The sequence below is a fragment of the Triticum aestivum genome, chromosome 7A (genome assembly GCF_018294505.1).
Source record: "Triticum aestivum cultivar Chinese Spring chromosome 7A, IWGSC CS RefSeq v2.1, whole genome shotgun sequence".
Classification (NCBI taxonomy): Eukaryota; Viridiplantae; Streptophyta; class Magnoliopsida; order Poales; family Poaceae; genus Triticum; species Triticum aestivum.
In genome coordinates this window covers 439,555,080-439,573,828 of record NC_057812.1, presented here as the reverse complement: position 1 = coordinate 439,573,828, position 18,749 = coordinate 439,555,080, and the positions used below count along the sequence as shown (strand labels likewise).

Sequence of the window (18,749 nt, the reverse complement as noted above, 5' to 3'; positions counted from 1 at the left end):
CATATAAATGCATATAAAACATCCAATGTTGATAATATAATAGCATGGAACAATCCAAAATTATAGATACGTTGGAGATGTATCACATATATACTATACGTGCACGTCCGTGAACAAGTACACCTCACTCAGTGTCGGGACTTTTTTGTTTCCGAGGCACGTGCCACATGAAAATTGTGAAATTGGCTATTCAAACATCACACAACACCTTTTTGGGCCACATGCATATCCTAGCTAGGACACTCACGTGTGACGCTTCCATCTGTGGGCCCATGAGGCCATCATTGATGCATGCATACATCACTTTGACATACATCGGGAGAGGTTAATTAATTCCACCATCGATGAGGATTCTTTTGGGTTGTACATATATTACGGTAGGAGCATATAGTATGTGGTGAAGAGGGGGGAAGGGGACCATCATCTGTATTACGCTTGATGAACCTCGCTCTGTGTGGGTGCATGGTTTACGGGGTTTGAGGCATGTGGCACATCAAAGTTGTGCATTTTGGGTATTCAACATATATATGTTTGGCCCACATGCAAAGCGGTGGTGGTTGTCCTCTCGCACCCACTTAAGCGGTTATCAGCGATATCGATGCTTTCCATCTATGGGCCTGCTTGGTCCATCACTACTTTTTGCTTGACAACAAGAGAGGTTAATCTGACTTAGGAGGGGATTATTATTTTTGCTCTGGGATGACATGCATGATACAGTTTGAGTACACACACATGCATGTGTACGCATGGATCCCTCCCATCGAGTCGAAGTGTATAGTACAACTACACATCGTTGTAACACCCTAAGAATATTGCTACAGTAATCTCCCCCTAATGGTGGTCTTGTCATCGTGATTACTATGCAAGTTACCACTTGTTTGAAAGTCAAATTGAAAATTAAAATTCAATTGATTTTTCAAATAGTAAAACTAAAGTGTTCAAGTTATTCTACAATTCCCCCTGATCAATGTCATGGTTTAACCAACATCTTTTGACTCACCAAATAATTCCTAGGAAATTAATAAATGCTCCAACAACAAATAAAAATGGCATTTCTAATAAATAAATATTAATACAATTCCATTTGACCTCAAACTTTGTGGGGCTCTTCAATATATTGCCTAATACTTATGTGCTAATTTTCTCTTTTAACAAAAGTCACTTAGTGGCAAAACTAAATGCAAAATAGTGGGAGAAAAAGAGAAATAGAAATAAAAGAAAGAAAAGGAAAAGGGCCCACTATTTGACTGGGCTCTACACGCACAATGCACAGTCCAGCCCAACTTCCCTTCATCTCCTTTCTCTGTTCATGCAGATGGTGTGGCACCCATCAATGCCTCTGGTGGTGCCGTGTCGGCCATCCCACGACTCCTCTCGAGGACAAGAGAGACCCCAAACCCCCTGGAATGAACCCTAACGCCTATTCCCTCTCTCCCTCACTCGCTCTCTTCCCCGCATCTCGCAACCGAAGCACGTCGCCATGGCCGACCTCGTCCACGCGCCCAGCCTCGTCCCCGACGCTCGAACACTTGTTCAAGAGCTTCACCGGCCTCTGCTACACCGTCTACGACCGCGGGATCAAGCTCAACGCTCCTACACCGTGCGGATTGAGTCATCCCCCTTTACTGCCCCGCCGATGCCATCGCCGAATCCGCACCAACCCGACCACCCCGACGCCTCCGAGCCATCCCTATACTCTGATGTGAGCTCCCCTTTATTTCCCCTTCCTTCGGTTGCTCGTTTCCGTCGCCGTCCCCACAGGCCTGTGCACCACTGTGGCCATGGCACCACTTCCGAGCACGTTGTCGTTGATGGGGTATGTCCTGAAGAGAACCAATGTCGTTGTCGTGCATCTAGTGCTCCCAGGAGGCGCACGTGATGTATGCGTAGCCGAATCCCTGCTCGCCCTCTCGAATCGAACTAACACCCAGCCACCGCTACCGTCCAGCATGGCAGGCGATGCCTGCTCTTGCCACGCTCCCGCCGCGTGCTGGCCATTCCAGGGCACTCCCCGGTCGCGCCCTCGCGCAGCCCCGTGCCCGCCTCTGTCGCTCGCGCGTTGTGCCCCTGGCTAGCGTCGTGGCCGCCGGTGCGCCGTGTGCGTGCTGTGTGTGTGCTGTGTGTGTGGTCTGTACATGCAGTGTGTGTGTGTGTGTATTGAGTGTGGTTGTGCCTACCTCCGGCCGCGTCCACCTCTGGTCTCCCCCACCTCCGGCTACCGCTGCTCTTTGCTTCGCTGGTTGCTACTCTCTGCTCGCTGCACTGCTTCTACTCTGCATGTACTGCTGCTACTACAGTAACTGAATGTTACTGTAGCAGTAGCTAGCTTTGCCGCTGCTGCCTTAATTAGCCGTCTAGACAGCCCCTAAACATCATCTAAACAACTGATAACATGAGTAAAAATAATATGTGAAGGAAGTACACTTAACAAACTTCAATATACCCCACTGGACCAAATCCATTTGATGTGTGGATTAAATCCTATGAAATTCACAAAATGGCAAGTTATCTTAGCTGGAAAACAGAAAAATATCTTTATAATCATAGCTACTTTAGAGTTGTTGATGATCAATCAAAATGAAATCTAATATGGAGGAAAGTGTTAATAACATGTAGATCGCAGAAAAATGCTCATAATTGATGTAAGGCACAAGATCATATGATGTACAGAACAACAGCTATAGCCTCCGAAAAACAGCTAAGTAATGTTCAAAAACCAAGCAATCCTTAGACTTAGGCTGTATTTGGTTGAGCTGCAGATTCTGTAAAAGCTACTGTGAGTTGTGAGCTGTGAAAAAGCTGCTGTGAACTTTCAGCTGTGGAAAAGCTGGTTGTCGTTTGGCTGAAACAGCTGTGAAACTGCAGATTTGACTATGAATTGTCTGTAATGACCCTGGACAATAATTCAATATTTTTATGTGCAACTTGACCGTAAAATAGTGATATATACATTGGTAGGCAATAGAACAACCATTTCTACAGTGAAAGCAAATGTAGTTCTACAACATGAGTACATATGGTTTACAACACGTGCTTCAACATCTACTTCTCATGCTCCCTCTGCAGATAATCAAGCCTCCCTTCTTTTGTTTCAAGAAGACTGAAGATTTCCCTAAAGTCAGGCTTCACTATAAGAGTGAGGGTTGTGTGCATGAGAGCAGTTTTTTCTTTCACACCACAATCTTTCACCAACTTCATAACCTCCAAAATGGTAGGGACAAGGTTGGTTGGAGGAGGAGCCGATGATGCTTCAACACTAGAGGTTATCTTCTCCACTCCACTTTCTATCTTCTCACATGTCTGCTTGTACAATCCTAAGAAGGGACTCTTCTCTTCCTTCTCCTCATTTTTATTGAAGGTTGCTTGAGCTTCTTGCTTGCTTTTGTTTTCTTCAAAGATGACAACTTCATTTCATCACTATCATCAGGTTTCTCCAAAGGAACCACATTATCATCACTTGATTCATCAGAAGATATATCTCCAGCACAAGAAGCACTAGCCCCTGTGACATGTACTTTGTGAAATATGACATGTAAATCTTCAAGGTGCTTCGGACCCTCTCATTTGAACTTCAAATGATTGCATTTCTTTTCCGTCCTCTCTTGGCATCTCTGAAAATGAAAGTAGAAATGAGGTAATGCAATCATTGAAAACCATGCCAAACAAAAAAAGTTGCTACACTTACCACAACATGTTCATCCCACCATTCTTGAGGGCAAACAACGGTTCTCTTTGCATCACCCCATCCAAGCCCGGTTGCTTCATTTTTCAACTCCATGAAAAACACATAGTCATTTTTTATTGCATCCCATTTATTCTTGAATTTATCCTTGGGATACTTCTTTCCCATTCTTGCTTCCCATTTCTCGATAACAATGTCCCAGCCCTTCTTAGTAAAATAACCTAAGGTCCTATTCTCATTTTCATCCTCTTCTCTGAATATTTATATGACTTTCTTCAGACGTGCATCATCCCACACCACTTTTTCAGTCATTCTTCAACCAAGAAAAATAATTTTAATACCCTGCCCCATGTATAACAGTTGTACAATATGTAAACATCTTCCAATTTATTCACAGCAGAACATAGCAAGCAATCAATGTCAATTGAATTCACATCAGAAAGGTGCTACATAGGCTCCATTCACAACAGAAGCACAAGCAACCTGTACTAGCAGGAAATACGTACTAATCAGTCAATCTGTACACAATTTATCCCCAATACACCACCTACTATGTCACACCCTGATTTTCATGCCACAACACTTAAGCTAATAAATCATGATAAAATGTGGTTTGACAAAAACTTTTGAGTGTTTTGGACCTTGCCTTGATTGGATTTTGTGTGTTGTTTGCAAGTACTCTAAAAATCAAATAAATCCTCCAACTCCTATACTTCATCTCCTTGCTCCAAACTCTTGAACCGATGATCATGCCATGTGTATAGGACATAAAAATAATTTCTTACAAAAATAATTTGGCCAAATATATTTTCAAAAATTAGTTTTCCAAAAACCCCTGAATTGAGGTTTGCACTGCAAGTACATAATTAAGGGCAGTAAAAATCTTTCCAAAAATATATTTGACTCCTATTAGATATAGGATACCCAGAAACCACAAAAATATAATTTTAAAAGTTATTTACCTATTTTATTTAAAGGCTTTTTCTTTAGGCCAGAAATGGTCTTTAATAGGTTAAAAATATTTTTATGCTTTAAAAATATTTGGTAAAACCTAGGGAAACTCAATGGACATATATGTCCATATATAAGAGTTTCAACACATGGTCATGATCAAAATATTGGTTAAAATCCCTCAAAAACCCTTTCTGGATATTTCAAGCTTTTGAAATATTTACAAAGGAAATATTCTCCAACAATTCCAGGAAAATTCTAGAATGTCACATATGACGTTTTTAATGATCTTGCCAAGTCTCATGTCATGGAGAACAGTATAACCCCATGAAACCCTCTCAAAACCACTTCTGTCCTTTTTCAAGTTTGAACAACTTTGCACTGTCAAACATGTCCAAATGCTCTCAAACTTGGTTCACATGCTCAAATGGTGTAATAATGCATCTAGACCAAATGGAACAAGTTGGAGAGAATGTTATCTTGATCAAAGTACCCCAAAACCCTCTCTGCCCAGAACCAAATTTGAACAAGTTTACATTGGCAACTTTCTCCTTTTGATCTCAACTTTTGTGGACATGTTCAGAATCTCAAATGATGACACTACACTAAGTGGTGCATCAAGGAGAATAGATTTCCATGACTAAATCTTGAAAAGCCCATTTCTGCTAATTTCTAGGGTTTACAAAATTTGCATTGGCAACTTTGCCCAAATGAGCTCAAAATTGGTGGAAGGTCCTAATTATATGTGACATTTCACCCTGTGGAGTCTCATGGCAAATGGAAATCATCTGCTTGCCCAAACCACCATCAAACACCTTCTGGCAGAAATTTAAAATGCATGTTTTGTCCATTTCCACTAATCTCCATGAGCTGAACTTTTTCCCACGGCCTCACCTGCTCCTCCTCTAACTCCTACATGCTTTGTTGCCCAAGGAGCAATGATTGAGGGGGGCAGAGACCCATTTTTCTTCTCTGGACAGCCACTTTTCCCTCCCTTTCTCATATCTCTCCCACTCCTGGCAAGCCCCAGAGCATCCAAGCCTCCCTCCCCATTGTTTACTCCCACCTGCAGCCACTAGACACAAGTGGACGCGCGAGTGCGCGCAGAAAAGCCGCGGATGCCGGCCAAAGACGCGCTCTGGAGCGCGAGGCAGAGCAGGCGACCGTTGACGCCGCGTCCCCCGACCACCTCGAGCCTTCCCCTTGCGCCAGTCGAGGTGCCTCGACGTCCGCAACACGCCACTGCGCTGGCCCCCTCCTTTCCCCCTTTGTCTTGCCCATGCCGCACGTGCCCAGAGCTGCCCGAGCCCGCCAATGCCGTGCGAGCTCGTGGCTCCACCCGGAGCTCTCCTTGCTCCTTCTCTCCCTTCCCCTGGCCGTAGACCATCTCTACAATTGCCTCGGACACGCACACGCGAACCCCCGTGACCCCTAGCCATGGCAACGACCTCGCCGGTGCAACGTCCACGGTGCACCTCGCCCCCTTCTACTTAAGGCCACCCCTAGCCCCCTCTCTACTCATTTGGCCTTCTCTCCCTCTCGTGCACCCCCTGGACCAACCCACTCCCCTCCCCGCGCTCTCCATCCACCACAATGGCCGGAGCATCGCCGTCGGGCTCCGCCTAAATTCGAGCTAACCCAAGCTCTCTTTCACCCCCTAGCCACTCCAACGCCCTCATACCTCCACTGCAAGGCCTTCCGTCGCGTCCGTTTGCCCCCGGGAAGGTCAGGCGCTCACGGCCAGAGATGGCCGATGGCCTCCTCCGCCACCATCCAAACCGTCGCCACTACATCCCTCCTCGGCGTGCGTGAAGCACCTAGACGGGTGCGGCGCAGCCTCCTGAGCATGCTGATGGGCGGAGCATCGCCGGAGATGCTCTATAGCCCCGACAATCACCGGCGGGAGCCGCTCCTCCCCGCGGCCGAAGTGCGCGCGGGAGGTTGAAGGCGATCTGCCATTGGGGCCCGCACGTCAGCGATCCCGCAAGCGGGACCGTCCGTTTAAGTGGAAATGGGTTTGGCCGGATCCGCCTCCCCTGTGCGAAGGCGCACCCCCGAAAAGCTGCCTTCGACATCACCACCTCTGCCCACGCAGCCGAGCCGCTGGGCCGGCCCACGATCTATCTGCCGCCCTGTGCGCAGGATAAGGTTAAGCCTTATTTCCTTTTTGTTTTTCCAGTCAACTTCAAAAATCCATAAACAATTCAAATTAACTCCAAATTTGATGATTCAAATTTCTAGTAGTTTCTAAGTTCATTCCCTATCACATGGAGCTGCTTGCACATTTTTACAGAAATATTTCTTTCACAAATAATTAGCAAATCCTATTTTTCCATTTCTGTGATAAACTTTAGAATATCATAGAGAGCTCAGATTTGATCCAAATGCCATGATTCAAATTCCTAAATGTTTCCAAGTTCATAACTTAGTTTATGAACATTTTTCTTAATACTTTCTATACCACATAAAATAATGAGCCATTTCTTCATATTTGTCAACTTTGCAAATTCATAGGGAATTCATTTGAACTCCAAATCCAGTGAAACCAACTCCCAGATGCTTCTAAAATCATGATTTGCTAAATGGGTGTCTTTGATCATTTTTGAAAAACATATTTCTATGCACTTCTTGCAAATCCATAAACCCCTTGATTCCATCATATTGAAATGTTCAGAAATATTCACTAATCCAATTCCAATGAAACCACCCTGGTTATTTTTCATATGACCAGGGAAGTCCTAGAAAAGTCAAATCCATATTTTTAGAGCACTTTTATTTCCTGCCTTGTTATGTTACTTATTATGATTGTTTCGATGTTAGTTGACGAAGTAGACAAAGTACTTGTAGAAGGACCGGAAGACCTGAAGACTCTGATGAACCAGGCAAGCAGCCCTTTGACCATGTCTATGAAACCCTTTGTGTGAATGTCATATAGCACTTTATTAGTGTTGCATCAGAATCATGATGAGATGGTAACCACTTTGATGGGTTGCCTCTATTACTTCGTCGTTGATACTTGCATTGTGCATGACCCTACCTCCTTATGAGGGTTATGCCTGTGGGAGTAGATAGGATGCTAAAGTAGTTGCTTCACAAAAAGGGACGGGAATGTGCATGGTGATGGAGACAAAGTATTTTCAAAAGCCTTTTCGAAAACCCCGTCGGGTGCCACTTATGCCGAGGGAGATAATGAGATGGGTAACCACTTGATGACGAAGTGGTATACCGAGGCAAGTGTGTGTGTTGTTTTCAAAAACGGATTAGATTTAAGATTTGTCGACTGTCCCAACCTTACACGCACAACCACTCTACCCTTGTATGGGAAAGGGCATTATTGATTACCTAGGCCGATACTAGCTTGGAGCCCGCATTACTAGTGATGGGAGAGTTGTTGGTGCGCTCTCTCGGGACGGGGTCATGCCAGGTAGGGCGGCCAAGAACATTTTTATGGGGCACCGGACACACCGTTGGTACCCCGTGCTAGTGTTATGTGATTAATATGGGAGCGAGGCTCCACCATTTTTAAAGTTGTGAAATGTTGGGCACGGGGGTTACTACCAATCGAGTGGACTCCATGTTAGTGTCGTCTAGGGAAAGATAGTGATCGGGTGCTTACCCCGGGTACTTGAGGTACCGCGGGTCGTGGATGACTTGGAAGCTCCCCGGATCTTGTGGGTAAAGTGTGCAACCTCTGCAGAGTGTAAAACTATTGGAATAGCCGTGTCCATGGTCAAGGACAGTTGGGTGGTGCTGCTTAAACTACGTCCACATGTTTGCAAACCAGTGTGTGTGTTTGGATAAGTGGGAAGAGCTACTTGGGTCAAGTCAAGGGACTTCACATGACCGAGTTGGGTTGATGCCCACTCTATTTATGTTGATATCTGTAACCTGTCCTCATGGTTACTTGAATTCTCCTGATGCACATCTTACAAGCTGTTGAACATGTCATTGCACTCAAAACTATCTTTCTGCAAAAATTTACCTATATCATGCATTGTTGTATCTTGAACCAAAACATGGGTTGCTTGCGAGTACATTCAAAGTACTCATTGGCTTGCCACTGGTTATTTTATTGGCCAGGCATGAAAGACAAGATACATTGAAGAGTTCTTTGGTGACGATCGTGCGAGCTAGGACGCTTCCCAATCAGAATGCCTGTAGGGTTAAGGTAGATGGCATGGGTCCAAGTTATCGACGAAGAATTCCGCTGCGAAGTTATACTCAAGACTTGACCATAATGGTCATAATTTATGTAAGACGGTATGTATGGATGTAAGACTCTTGTTACTTAGCTTCTGTGTGTTCAATGAGCATTGATCTCTGGGATCACTATACACGTGCATTCGGTGATCATGACTTATGAGTCGGGGTCCCCACAGAGCTGGTATCAGAGCCATCCTGGCTGTAGGAAGCCTTAGTTAGCATGGTCATTAGTTAGGGTAAAACTATCTCCAAAACTATTACTAGTTTTCAAAATGATCTATACTTCTCTTCCCTTCTCAGTTTTTCCAAGACTAAGGTATATTTTCCTTATTGGCCTCTTCCCCTTCAAAACTTTTGGTCGGTACTACCCTTGTGTCCCTGACCACAGGATTCCTTGTAATCCTCGTAAATAACCTAGCAGGAGTACACCTTGCCAAACACTCACCCCACCTCTTCTGAACACAAGATTGGCGACACCACAGCAAGACGATGCCAACAAAAGATACGTCTTCGAGGAATGAGGAAATGAAGACCCAGAGGATGGTGATACCTTTGAATTTGCCCCAGGATAATGCAACCTTGGCCTACGATGATCAGGGCATAAGATATGCAAGATCATGATATACATCGCTAATAGAGCAACCATGTCCTTACCGTTGTTGTATCGGCAACCACCGGTGGATGAGAACCTCGCCATTAGGTCCGCCTCACTAGAGTAAGCAGGAAGACGGTTCTCTTCATCCCCCGCCCTTGGTGTCGATGTTGTCGTCAATGAAGCTGACATGTTGGACCTCTACTATGCCTTGATGATATCATTGCATAAGGATTGCCTACCTAGTACCGTCGACGCCTTAGGAGGCAAAAGGGATCATCATGATTAAGAAGACAACGGAAGACCGAGTCAATACCTGCTACGAGAAGCCACCTTCACCCCACAACTTCAATAGGCGAGAAGTTGTTGAAGAATCTTCAGGCTCAACCCGGATTGTTTCATCAAACAACTACAAGAGACGTAGCGACACCTGAGGGAAACCCAGGAGACTGCACGAGGCACAGAGCAAGCACGACTACTTAGTCCGAGAACCCCTAGGGTAGGATGAGTCGTGTACCCCCTATGCGCAGTCGAGTCCGTATGATGGTTCAAATAGAACCATGATTGTGTGTTGCTTGTTTTATTGGTTGTGTTTTGATATAGGTCGCACTTTTGCCAAGGCAACAAGTACGTGACTATATCACCTTCCTTACATTATTTCTTTTGTTTGGCCCTTTTTGAACCTGTTTGTCTGCACTTGCACTATAGAACCCCTTTAGGCACTCCCCTCCTCTATGCTACTTCTCCCTCTCATCTCTCCCATCAGCTAAAAGCTAGCAAGACAGGATGCACCATGAATTCCACCTCGGCAGCCAACTAGCAATGGAGACTTTTGCTACAACCTCCATGACCGAGTGCTACCCCGTAGAGTTATGGTTGCCCCTCAAGACTGGAAACCCATCCCTATACCCATCGAGACTTCACAAGATACCCCATCTCAAATCCTTAACCGTGTGCTTAACCCGCAGTATTGCAAGAGAACCAGTTAAGCCTTCGCAACCTTGCACAACACTGGGTTCATTATGGAACTAGTGGACATAGTGGACGAGCACATTGTCATCTTATGATAGCACCAAAACTGGCAATGCCATTGGGAAGACCTATTTGAGGATATAGGAATAGAGGACAAATGACTTGATGAGTTTATATCAGTGACCTTGAGGAATTATCTGAGACTCTTTGGTGGATTATAAGGCATTCATGTTGATAGATGAACTTGGTGGGATCATGTCAATAGAGAAGCATAGCTTCATTACCCCTGAGTAAATTGGATTTATAGGACGATTATGATCGCAAGCTGAAACTCCTGGAAGTATAAGGTTTTGACTTAGCCAAGGGGACATTCATAGAAGATAGTTGGCATTACGGTATTGACTTGGGGGAAACATATAGGAATTCTTGTTGGACATGAGATTTGGATTTAAGTAGGTGATCCTAGTTGAGTATAGATGCTGAGTAAGTCTGCATGGTTCGAAGTAAATTGGATTTAGATTAAAGGTCTCGATCATGATACCATGTTCTCGGTGGATGGTAAACTAGGAGATTGGATAAATTGTTGGAGTTGATTTAGGGATCTATATACGCCTGACCTTGGAGTTCACTTGACCATGATAATGGAAATTGGTGAAGTGACTATAGTAGGGGTAGCCCTTTCCAGCATTTGGGGATTGTATGACATAAGAAGATCATGTGGAACACCATAGACATTGGATTGGTAGAATTAATGAATTATGTAGTTAATGGGCTTTTGGAGTTGATTCATAAGAAGGAAATAAGATCTTGGAGTGGCATACGACGTGTTTCCTTAGGGTAGAAATGCCTTAGACCTTGGAATAGTAGGCTGAGCACTTGGATTGTCACGTTCAAGCTAGTAGCTTGTATGTTCTACCCATGGATTTTTAGGGGTAGACATACATATGAGTTTGGGGATTGTAGACAAATATGATCCTGTTAAACCTCCTCTCAGAAGTCCTGAGAATAATAATATCATGAGTGATGATTGGAGCTGACCTACAAGAGTTGATGCTTTCGGTGGTATAAGGTTATTTGTTTAAAGGACTAGATAGAACAATTGGCATCTCAGGAACCATGCTTAAGGATAAGGTGACAAACGTTCGCTCGCACACTAGAATCCCTGAAACCCTTAAGCCCTACCAAGCCACAACATGGTTGGGTCCTGACCTTGGGCCTTGAATCAGGGTCGAGAAGACCTTGGCCAATACTCAACCGTGACCACCACCAATGCCTCAGCCCACTCTACGTACCCCATATGCTTCATAGAGTACTTAGACAAGTTAGTTATCATCTTTAATTGAGGACATGCGTGTCCACCTAAAGACGGAAGAAGAGTTGTTCAGATGGTTAGGGAACATCTAAAGACCGCCATGTCAAGGAGGAAGAACTATACCAACCACCATCGTCAAGAAGTGAAATTCCCCATCGAAGACCGCACGTATTTGCAAACCACTCCTATTAAAGAAACCGAGCATTTCCATGTCAAAAGGAAGCTCACACCAAGATTTAACAACCCCCTCTGAGATCGCTACGAAACGAAGAGAAGATTGTTACCAGCTGGAGTTACCACCTGGTTACCATGAGTTACCCACTGTGCACAACATGTTTCCACATGACACAACTCCGGAAGTGTTTTCGACTTCCTAACTAGCCCGATCTCTACGAGGACATCAATCACCGAGCCATCGACCTCCAGCCCAATATGACCTACGCGAGAGACCCCAATTGCAATTTGGATCAAGCAGGACGACAAACACGAAGCCACGCCATCGAGTACTTCAAGGTTCAATGGAGCACCAAACGGAAGCAGAAGCAGTATGAGGATGTGAAGACTACCCCAAATCCAAGTTTCCGTATTCCTTTCCGCGCCTAGTCTGGGAATCTCGGGGACGAGATTCTTGTAAGGGGGGTAGGTCTGTCACACCCTGATTTTCATGCCACAACACTTAAGCTAATAAATCATGATAAAATGTGGTTTGACAAAAACTTTTGAGTGTTTTGGACCTTGCCTTGATTGGATTTTGTGTGTTGTTTGCAAGTGCTCTAAAAATCAAATAAATCCTCCAACTCCTATACTTCATCTCCTTGCTCCAAACTCTTGAACCAATGATCATGCCATGTGTATAGGACATAAAAATAATTTCTTACAAAAATAATTTGGCCAAATAGTATTTTCAAAAATTAGTTTTCCAAAAACCCCTGAATTGAGGTTTGCACTGCAAGTACTTAATTAAGGGCAGTAAAATCTTTCCAAAAATATATTTGACTCCTATTAGATATAGGATACCCAGAAACCACAAAAATATAATTTTAAAAGTTATTTACCTATTTTATTTAAAGGCTTTTTCTTTAGGCCAGAAATGGTCTTTAATAGGTTAAAATTATTTTTATGCTTTAAAAATATTTGGTAAAACCTAGGGAAACTCAATGGACATATGTTGTCCATATATAAGAGTTTCAACACATGGTCATGATCAAAATATTGGTTAAAATCCCTCGAAAACCCTTTCTATATATTCCAAGCTTTTGAAATATTTACAAAGGAAATATTCTCCAACAATTCCAGGAAAATTCTAGAATGTCACATATGACGTTTTTAATGATCTTGCCAAGTCTCATGTCATGGAGAACAGTATAACCCCATGAAACCCTCTCAAAACCACTTCTGTCCTTTTTCAAGTTTGAACAACTTTGCACTGTAAAACATGTCCAAATGCTCTCAAACTTGGTTCACATGCTCAAATGGTGTAATAATGCATCTAGACCAAATGGCACAAGTTGGAGAGAATGTTATCTTGATCAAGGTACCCCAAAACCCTCTCTGCCCAGATCCAAATTTGAACAAGTTTACGTTGGCAACTTTCTCCTTTTGATCTCAACTTTTGTGGACATGTTCAGAACCTCAAATGATGACACTACACTAAGTGGTGCATCAAGGAGAATAGATTTGCATGACTAAATCTTGAAAAGTCCATTTCTGCTAATTTCTAGGGTTTACAAAAGTTGCATTGGCAACTTTGCCCAAATGAGCTCAAAATTGGTGGAAGGTCCTAATTATATGTGACATTTCACCCTGTGGAGTCTCATGGCAAATGTAAATCATCTGCTTGCCCAAACCACCATCAAACACCTTCTGGCAGAAATTTAAAATGCATGTTTTGTCCATTTCCACTAATCTCCATGAGCTGAACTTTTACCCACGGCCTCACCTGCTCCTCCTCTAACTCCTACATGCTTTGCTGACCAAGGAGCAATGATTGAGGGGGGCACAGACCCATTTTTCTTCTTTGGACAGCCACTTTTCCCTCCCTTTCTCATCTCTCTCCCAATCCTGGCAAGCCCCAGAGCATCCAAGCCTCCCTCCCCATTGTTTACTCCCACCTGCAGCCACTAGACACAAGTTCACGCGCGAGTGCGCGCGGAAAAGCCGCGGATGCCAGCCAAAGACGCGCTCTGGAGCGCGAGGCAGAGCAGGCGACCGTTGACGCCGCGTCCCCCGACCACCTCGAGCCTTCCCCTTGCGCCAGTCGAGGTGCCTCGACGTCCGCAACACGCCACCGCGCTGGCCCCCTCCTTTCCCCCTCTGTCTTGCCCATGCCGCGCGTGCCCAGAGTCGCCCGAGCCCGCCAATGTTGTTCGAGATCGTGGCTCCACCCGAAGCTCTCCCCGCTCCTTATCTCCCTTCCCCTGGCCATAGACCATTTCTACAAGCGCCCCGGACACGCACACGCGAACCCCCGTGACCCCTAGCCATGGCAACGACCTCGCCGGCGCACCGTCCACGGTGCACCTCGCCCCCTTCTACTTAAGGCCACCCCTGAGCCCCCTCTCTACTCATTTGGCCTTCTCTCCCTCTCGTGCACCCCCTGGACCAACCCACTCCCCTCCCCGCGCTCTCCATCCACCACAATGGCTGGAGCGTCGCCGTCGGGCTCCGCCTAAATTCGAGCTAACCCAAGCTCTCTTTCACCCCCTAGCCACTCCAACGCCCTCATACCTCCACCGCAAGGCCTTCCGTCACCTCCGTTTGCCCCCAGGAAGGTCAGGCGCTCATGGCCAGAGATGGCCGACGACCTCCTCCGCCACCATCCAAACCGTCGCCACTACATCCCTCCTCGGCGTGCATGAAGCACCTAGACGGGTGCGGCGCAGCCTCCTGAGCATGGTGATGGGCGGAGCGTCGCCGGAGATGCTCTGTAACTCGGGCAATCACCGGCGGGAGCCGCTCCTCCCCGTGGCCGGAGTGCGCGCGGGAGGTTGAAGGCGATCTGCCATTGGGGCCCGCACATCAGCGACCCCGCAAGCGGGCCCGTCCGTTTAAGTGGAAACAGGTTCGGTCGGATCCGCCTCCCCTGCCCGAAGGCGCACCCCCGCAAAGCCTCCTTCGACATCACCACCTCTGCCCGCGCAGCCGAGCCGCTGGGCCGACCCACGATCTATCTGCCGCCTTGTGCGCAGGATAAGGTTAAGTCTTATTTCCTTTTTCTTTTTCCAGTCAGCTTCAAAAATCCATAAACAATTCAAATTAACTCCAAATTTGATGATTCAAATTTCTAGTAGTTTCTAAATTCATTCCCTATCACGTGGAGCTACTTGCACATTTTTACAGAAATATTTCTTTCACATAATTAGCAAATCCTATTTTTCCATTTCTGTGATAAACTTTAGAAAATCATAGAGACCTCAAATTTGATCCAAATGCCATGATTCAAATTCCTAAATGTTTCCAAGTTCATAACTTAGTTTATGAACATTTTTCTTAATACTTTATGTACCACATAAAATAATGAGCCATTTCTTCATATTTGTCAACTTTGCAAATTCATAGGGAATTCATTTGAACTCCAAATCCAGTGAAACCAACTCCCAGATGCTTCTAAAATCATGATTTGCTAAATGGGTGTCTTTGATCATTTTTCAAAAACATATTTCTATACACTTCTTGCAAATCCATAAACCCCTTGATTCCATCATATTGAAATGTTCAGAAATATTCACTAATCCAATTCCAATGAAACCACCCTGGTTATTTTTCATATGACCAAGGAAATCCTAGAAAAGTCAAATCCATATTTTTAGAGCACTTTTATTTCCTGCCTTGTTATGTTGCTTATTATGATTGTTTCGACGTTAGTTGACGAAGTAGACGAAGTACTTGGAGAAGGACCAGAAGACCTGAAGACTCTGATGAACCAGGCAAGCAGCCCTTTGACCATGTCTATGAAACCCTTTGTGTGCATGTCATATAGCACTTTATTAGTGTTGCATCGGAATCATGATGAGATGGTAACCACTTTGATGGGTTGCCTCTATTACTTCCTCGTTGATACTTGCATTGTGCATGACCCTACCTCCTTATGAGGGTTATGCCGGTGGGAGTAGATAGGATGCTAAAGTAGTTGCTATGCAAAAAGGGACGGGAATGTGCATGGTGATGGAGACAAAGTATTTTCAAAAGCCTTTTCGAAAACCCCGTCGGGTGCCACTTATGCCGAGGGAGATAATGAGATGGGTAACCACTTGATGACGAAGTGGTATACCGAGGCAAGTGTGTGTGTTGTTTTCAAAAACGGATTAGATTTAAGATTTGTCGACTGTCCCAACCTTACATGCACAACCACTCTACCCTTGTATGGGAAAGGGCATTATTGATTACCTAGGCCGATACTAGCTTGGAGCCCGCATTACTAGTGATGGGAGAGTTGTTGGTGCGCTCTCTCGGGACGGGGTCGTGCCAGGTAGGGCGGCCAAGAACATTTTTATGGGGCACCGGACACACCGTTGGTACCCCGTGCCGGTGGTATGTGATGAATATGGGAGCGAGGCTCCACCATTTTTAAAGTTGTGAAATGTTGGGCACGGGGGTTACTACCAATCGAGTGGACTCCATGTTAGTGTCGTCTAGGGAAAGATAGTGATCGGGTGCTTACCCCGGGTACTTGAGGTACCGCGGGTCGTGGATGACACGTAAGCTTCCCGGATCTTGTGGGTAAAGTGTGCAACCTCTGCAGAGTGTAAAACTATTCGAATAGCCGTGTCCACGGTCAAGGACAGTTGGGCGGTGCTGCTTAAACTACGTCCACATGTTTACAAACCAGTGTGTGTGTTTGGATAAGTGGGAAGGACTACTTGGGTCAAGTCAAAGGACTTGACAGGGTTGAGTTGGGTTGATGCCCACTCTATTTATGTTGATATCTGTAACCTGTCCTCATGGTTACTTGAATTCTCCTGATACACGTCTTACAAGCTGTTGAACATGTCATTGCACTCAAAACTAGCTTTCTGCAAAAATTTACCTATATCATGCATTGTTGTATCTTGAACCAAAACATGGGTTGCTTGCGAGTACATTCAAAGTACTCATTGGCTTGCCACTGGTTATTTTATTGGCCAGGCATGAAGGACAAGATACATTGAAGAGTTCTTTGGTGACGATCGTGCGAGCTAGGACGCTTCCCAGTCAGAATGCCTGTAGGGTTAAGGTAGATGGCATGGGTCCAAGTTATCGACGAAGAATTCCGCTGCGAAGTTATACTCAAGACTTGACCATAATGGTCATAATTTATGTAAGATGGTATGTATCGATGTAAGACTCTTGTTACTCAGCTTCTGTGTGTTAAGTGAGCATTGATCTCTGGGATCACTGTACACGTGCATTCGGTGATCACGACTTATGAGTCGGGGTCCCCACATACTAGCAAGCAATTTGTACCTAGTTTATGCAAATTAACATGGACTCCATAATATGTACTAACCTGTCAATAGTGCCTCCATAATCTACACTATTTAGGAAGAGAAGTAACATGAATGAACCTGCTGTAGCAGTTCGTTGGAAGGGGAGGATGGAGGGATGAAAGAGGAGGAAGGAAGAGGAGGAAGGAGGGAATAAGGACGGATGCTACGTCCCTGTGGAGGGCTGTGCAGCTCCGATCGATGGTGCCGGACAGCCGGCGAGGATGGGCCGCTGGGCGGGTGATGTACTACTCAGAGGCGGATGGATACGCAGGGGCGTAGCTCCGGGTGGCGGTGAAGAGCCTACAGCGCTGGAGGCGGCAACGGCGGCGGCGGTGGAGGGCCGGTAGAGCTGGCCCCGGTGGCTAGAAACCTTAGCCCGTCGCTCGGGTCGAGGGGATTTTTCCCTCAAGGAGTTTTTGCTGCCGATGGTACAAGGAGATTTTTCTTATCGGCAGCGAATCATTTTCACTAGGGAGTGGCAAAGGTGGGTAAATAACCCTCAACTCTTTGGTAAGTTAGCAAAACGGTCTGCTGAGAAGCTGGACAAGTTGGGGTATGTGGGCTGCGGGATTTGCACTAGAAGAAGTTGCAACTTCTTACGAATCTGCTTTCCTGGGAACACCCTTTGGTACAGATTATAGCTTTTGGGCCTAGAAGTTGGAAGTTGAAGTCCAACCAAACACAGCCTTAGCCAATTTTCAGGAATTCCAAATAAATGTTTAAATCTTCGGAAATTCATAGAAATTAAACCGTAACTCCGATGAAAAGATTTTATGTATGAAAGTTGCTTAGAAAAATCCAACGAATCCGAATACACAGTCCGTTCATCTATCACATGCCCCTAGCATGCTGAAGATGGAACCGTCCCCTCTCTTTCATCTTTCCGGAATCCATCTAACACCGGGAATTCACCCTTGGATGTTTTCCCTCTCCGTCTGCAACGTCTAGCACTGCATTATTTGACCCCTAACACTATGTGTTACCATGTTATGCTTTATGATGCTTTGTTTGCTTTATATTTATTGTCTCTTTCCCCTCTTCTCTCCGGTAGACCCCGAGGCCGATGATGCCCCGGTGATCGACTACGTCGACAATGGCACTTCTTCCTTTTCAACAGAGCTTCCAGGCAAGCAAACCCCCCTTGAGCATTCCAATATCGCCCATTTCTTTTCCTCTCATGCTTGCATTAGAACTGCTACTTCTTTCTGTATGATCCTACTCTGATGCATAGCCTGTTTTTGTTACCTGCTTTCATACCTTACCTTCTTATTCTAAATTGCTTAATATAGGTTGGTTACAGACCCACCAGTGACCCCACCTTGTCTCAGTTGCCCCACTTTAGGTTTGATGACTCGATCAACGTGATCGACGTCCAGCCCCGACACCGCACATCAGCCCCCTTAGTTGTACGACTCTGCAGAGTTACTATCGAGTGCCGAGGGTGGTACCTTGACAGCACTTCTGATGTTAACCCTGTAGTGTAGCTATTTGGTCATGGTCATCGAGGGTGATTCGTCCTTAACCACTTCCGATACGACTCTGTCGTGGAACCTCTCACGTGTGAATCTCGAG

The 18,749-nt window shown here is 45.4% G+C and overlaps 1 protein-coding gene across 3 annotated transcripts; it reads left to right on the top strand.

Moving 5' to 3' along the window:
- The first annotated feature begins 1,418 nt into the window (after positions 1–1,418).
- Positions 1,419–16,888, top strand: LOC123154762 (uncharacterized). Of its 3 annotated transcripts, XM_044573402.1 has the most exons (4): positions 1,419–1,702; positions 3,067–3,136; positions 3,216–3,262; positions 16,837–16,888. In XM_044573402.1, exons 1-4 carry the CDS (start codon positions 1,481–1,483, stop codon positions 16,840–16,842), a joined length of 345 nt encoding a protein of 114 aa, XP_044429337.1. In that variant the 5' UTR covers positions 1,419–1,480; the 3' UTR covers positions 16,843–16,888. The 3 variants fall into 3 exon arrangements, 2 of the variants coding, with proteins under 2 accessions (XP_044429337.1, XP_044429336.1); XR_006477044.1 differs by lacking the exon at positions 16,837–16,888 and adding an exon at positions 3,428–3,556 and having other exon boundaries at positions 3,067–3,262; XM_044573401.1 differs by lacking the exon at positions 16,837–16,888 and having other exon boundaries at positions 3,216–3,388.
- Positions 16,889–18,749: the final 1,861 nt, after the last annotated feature.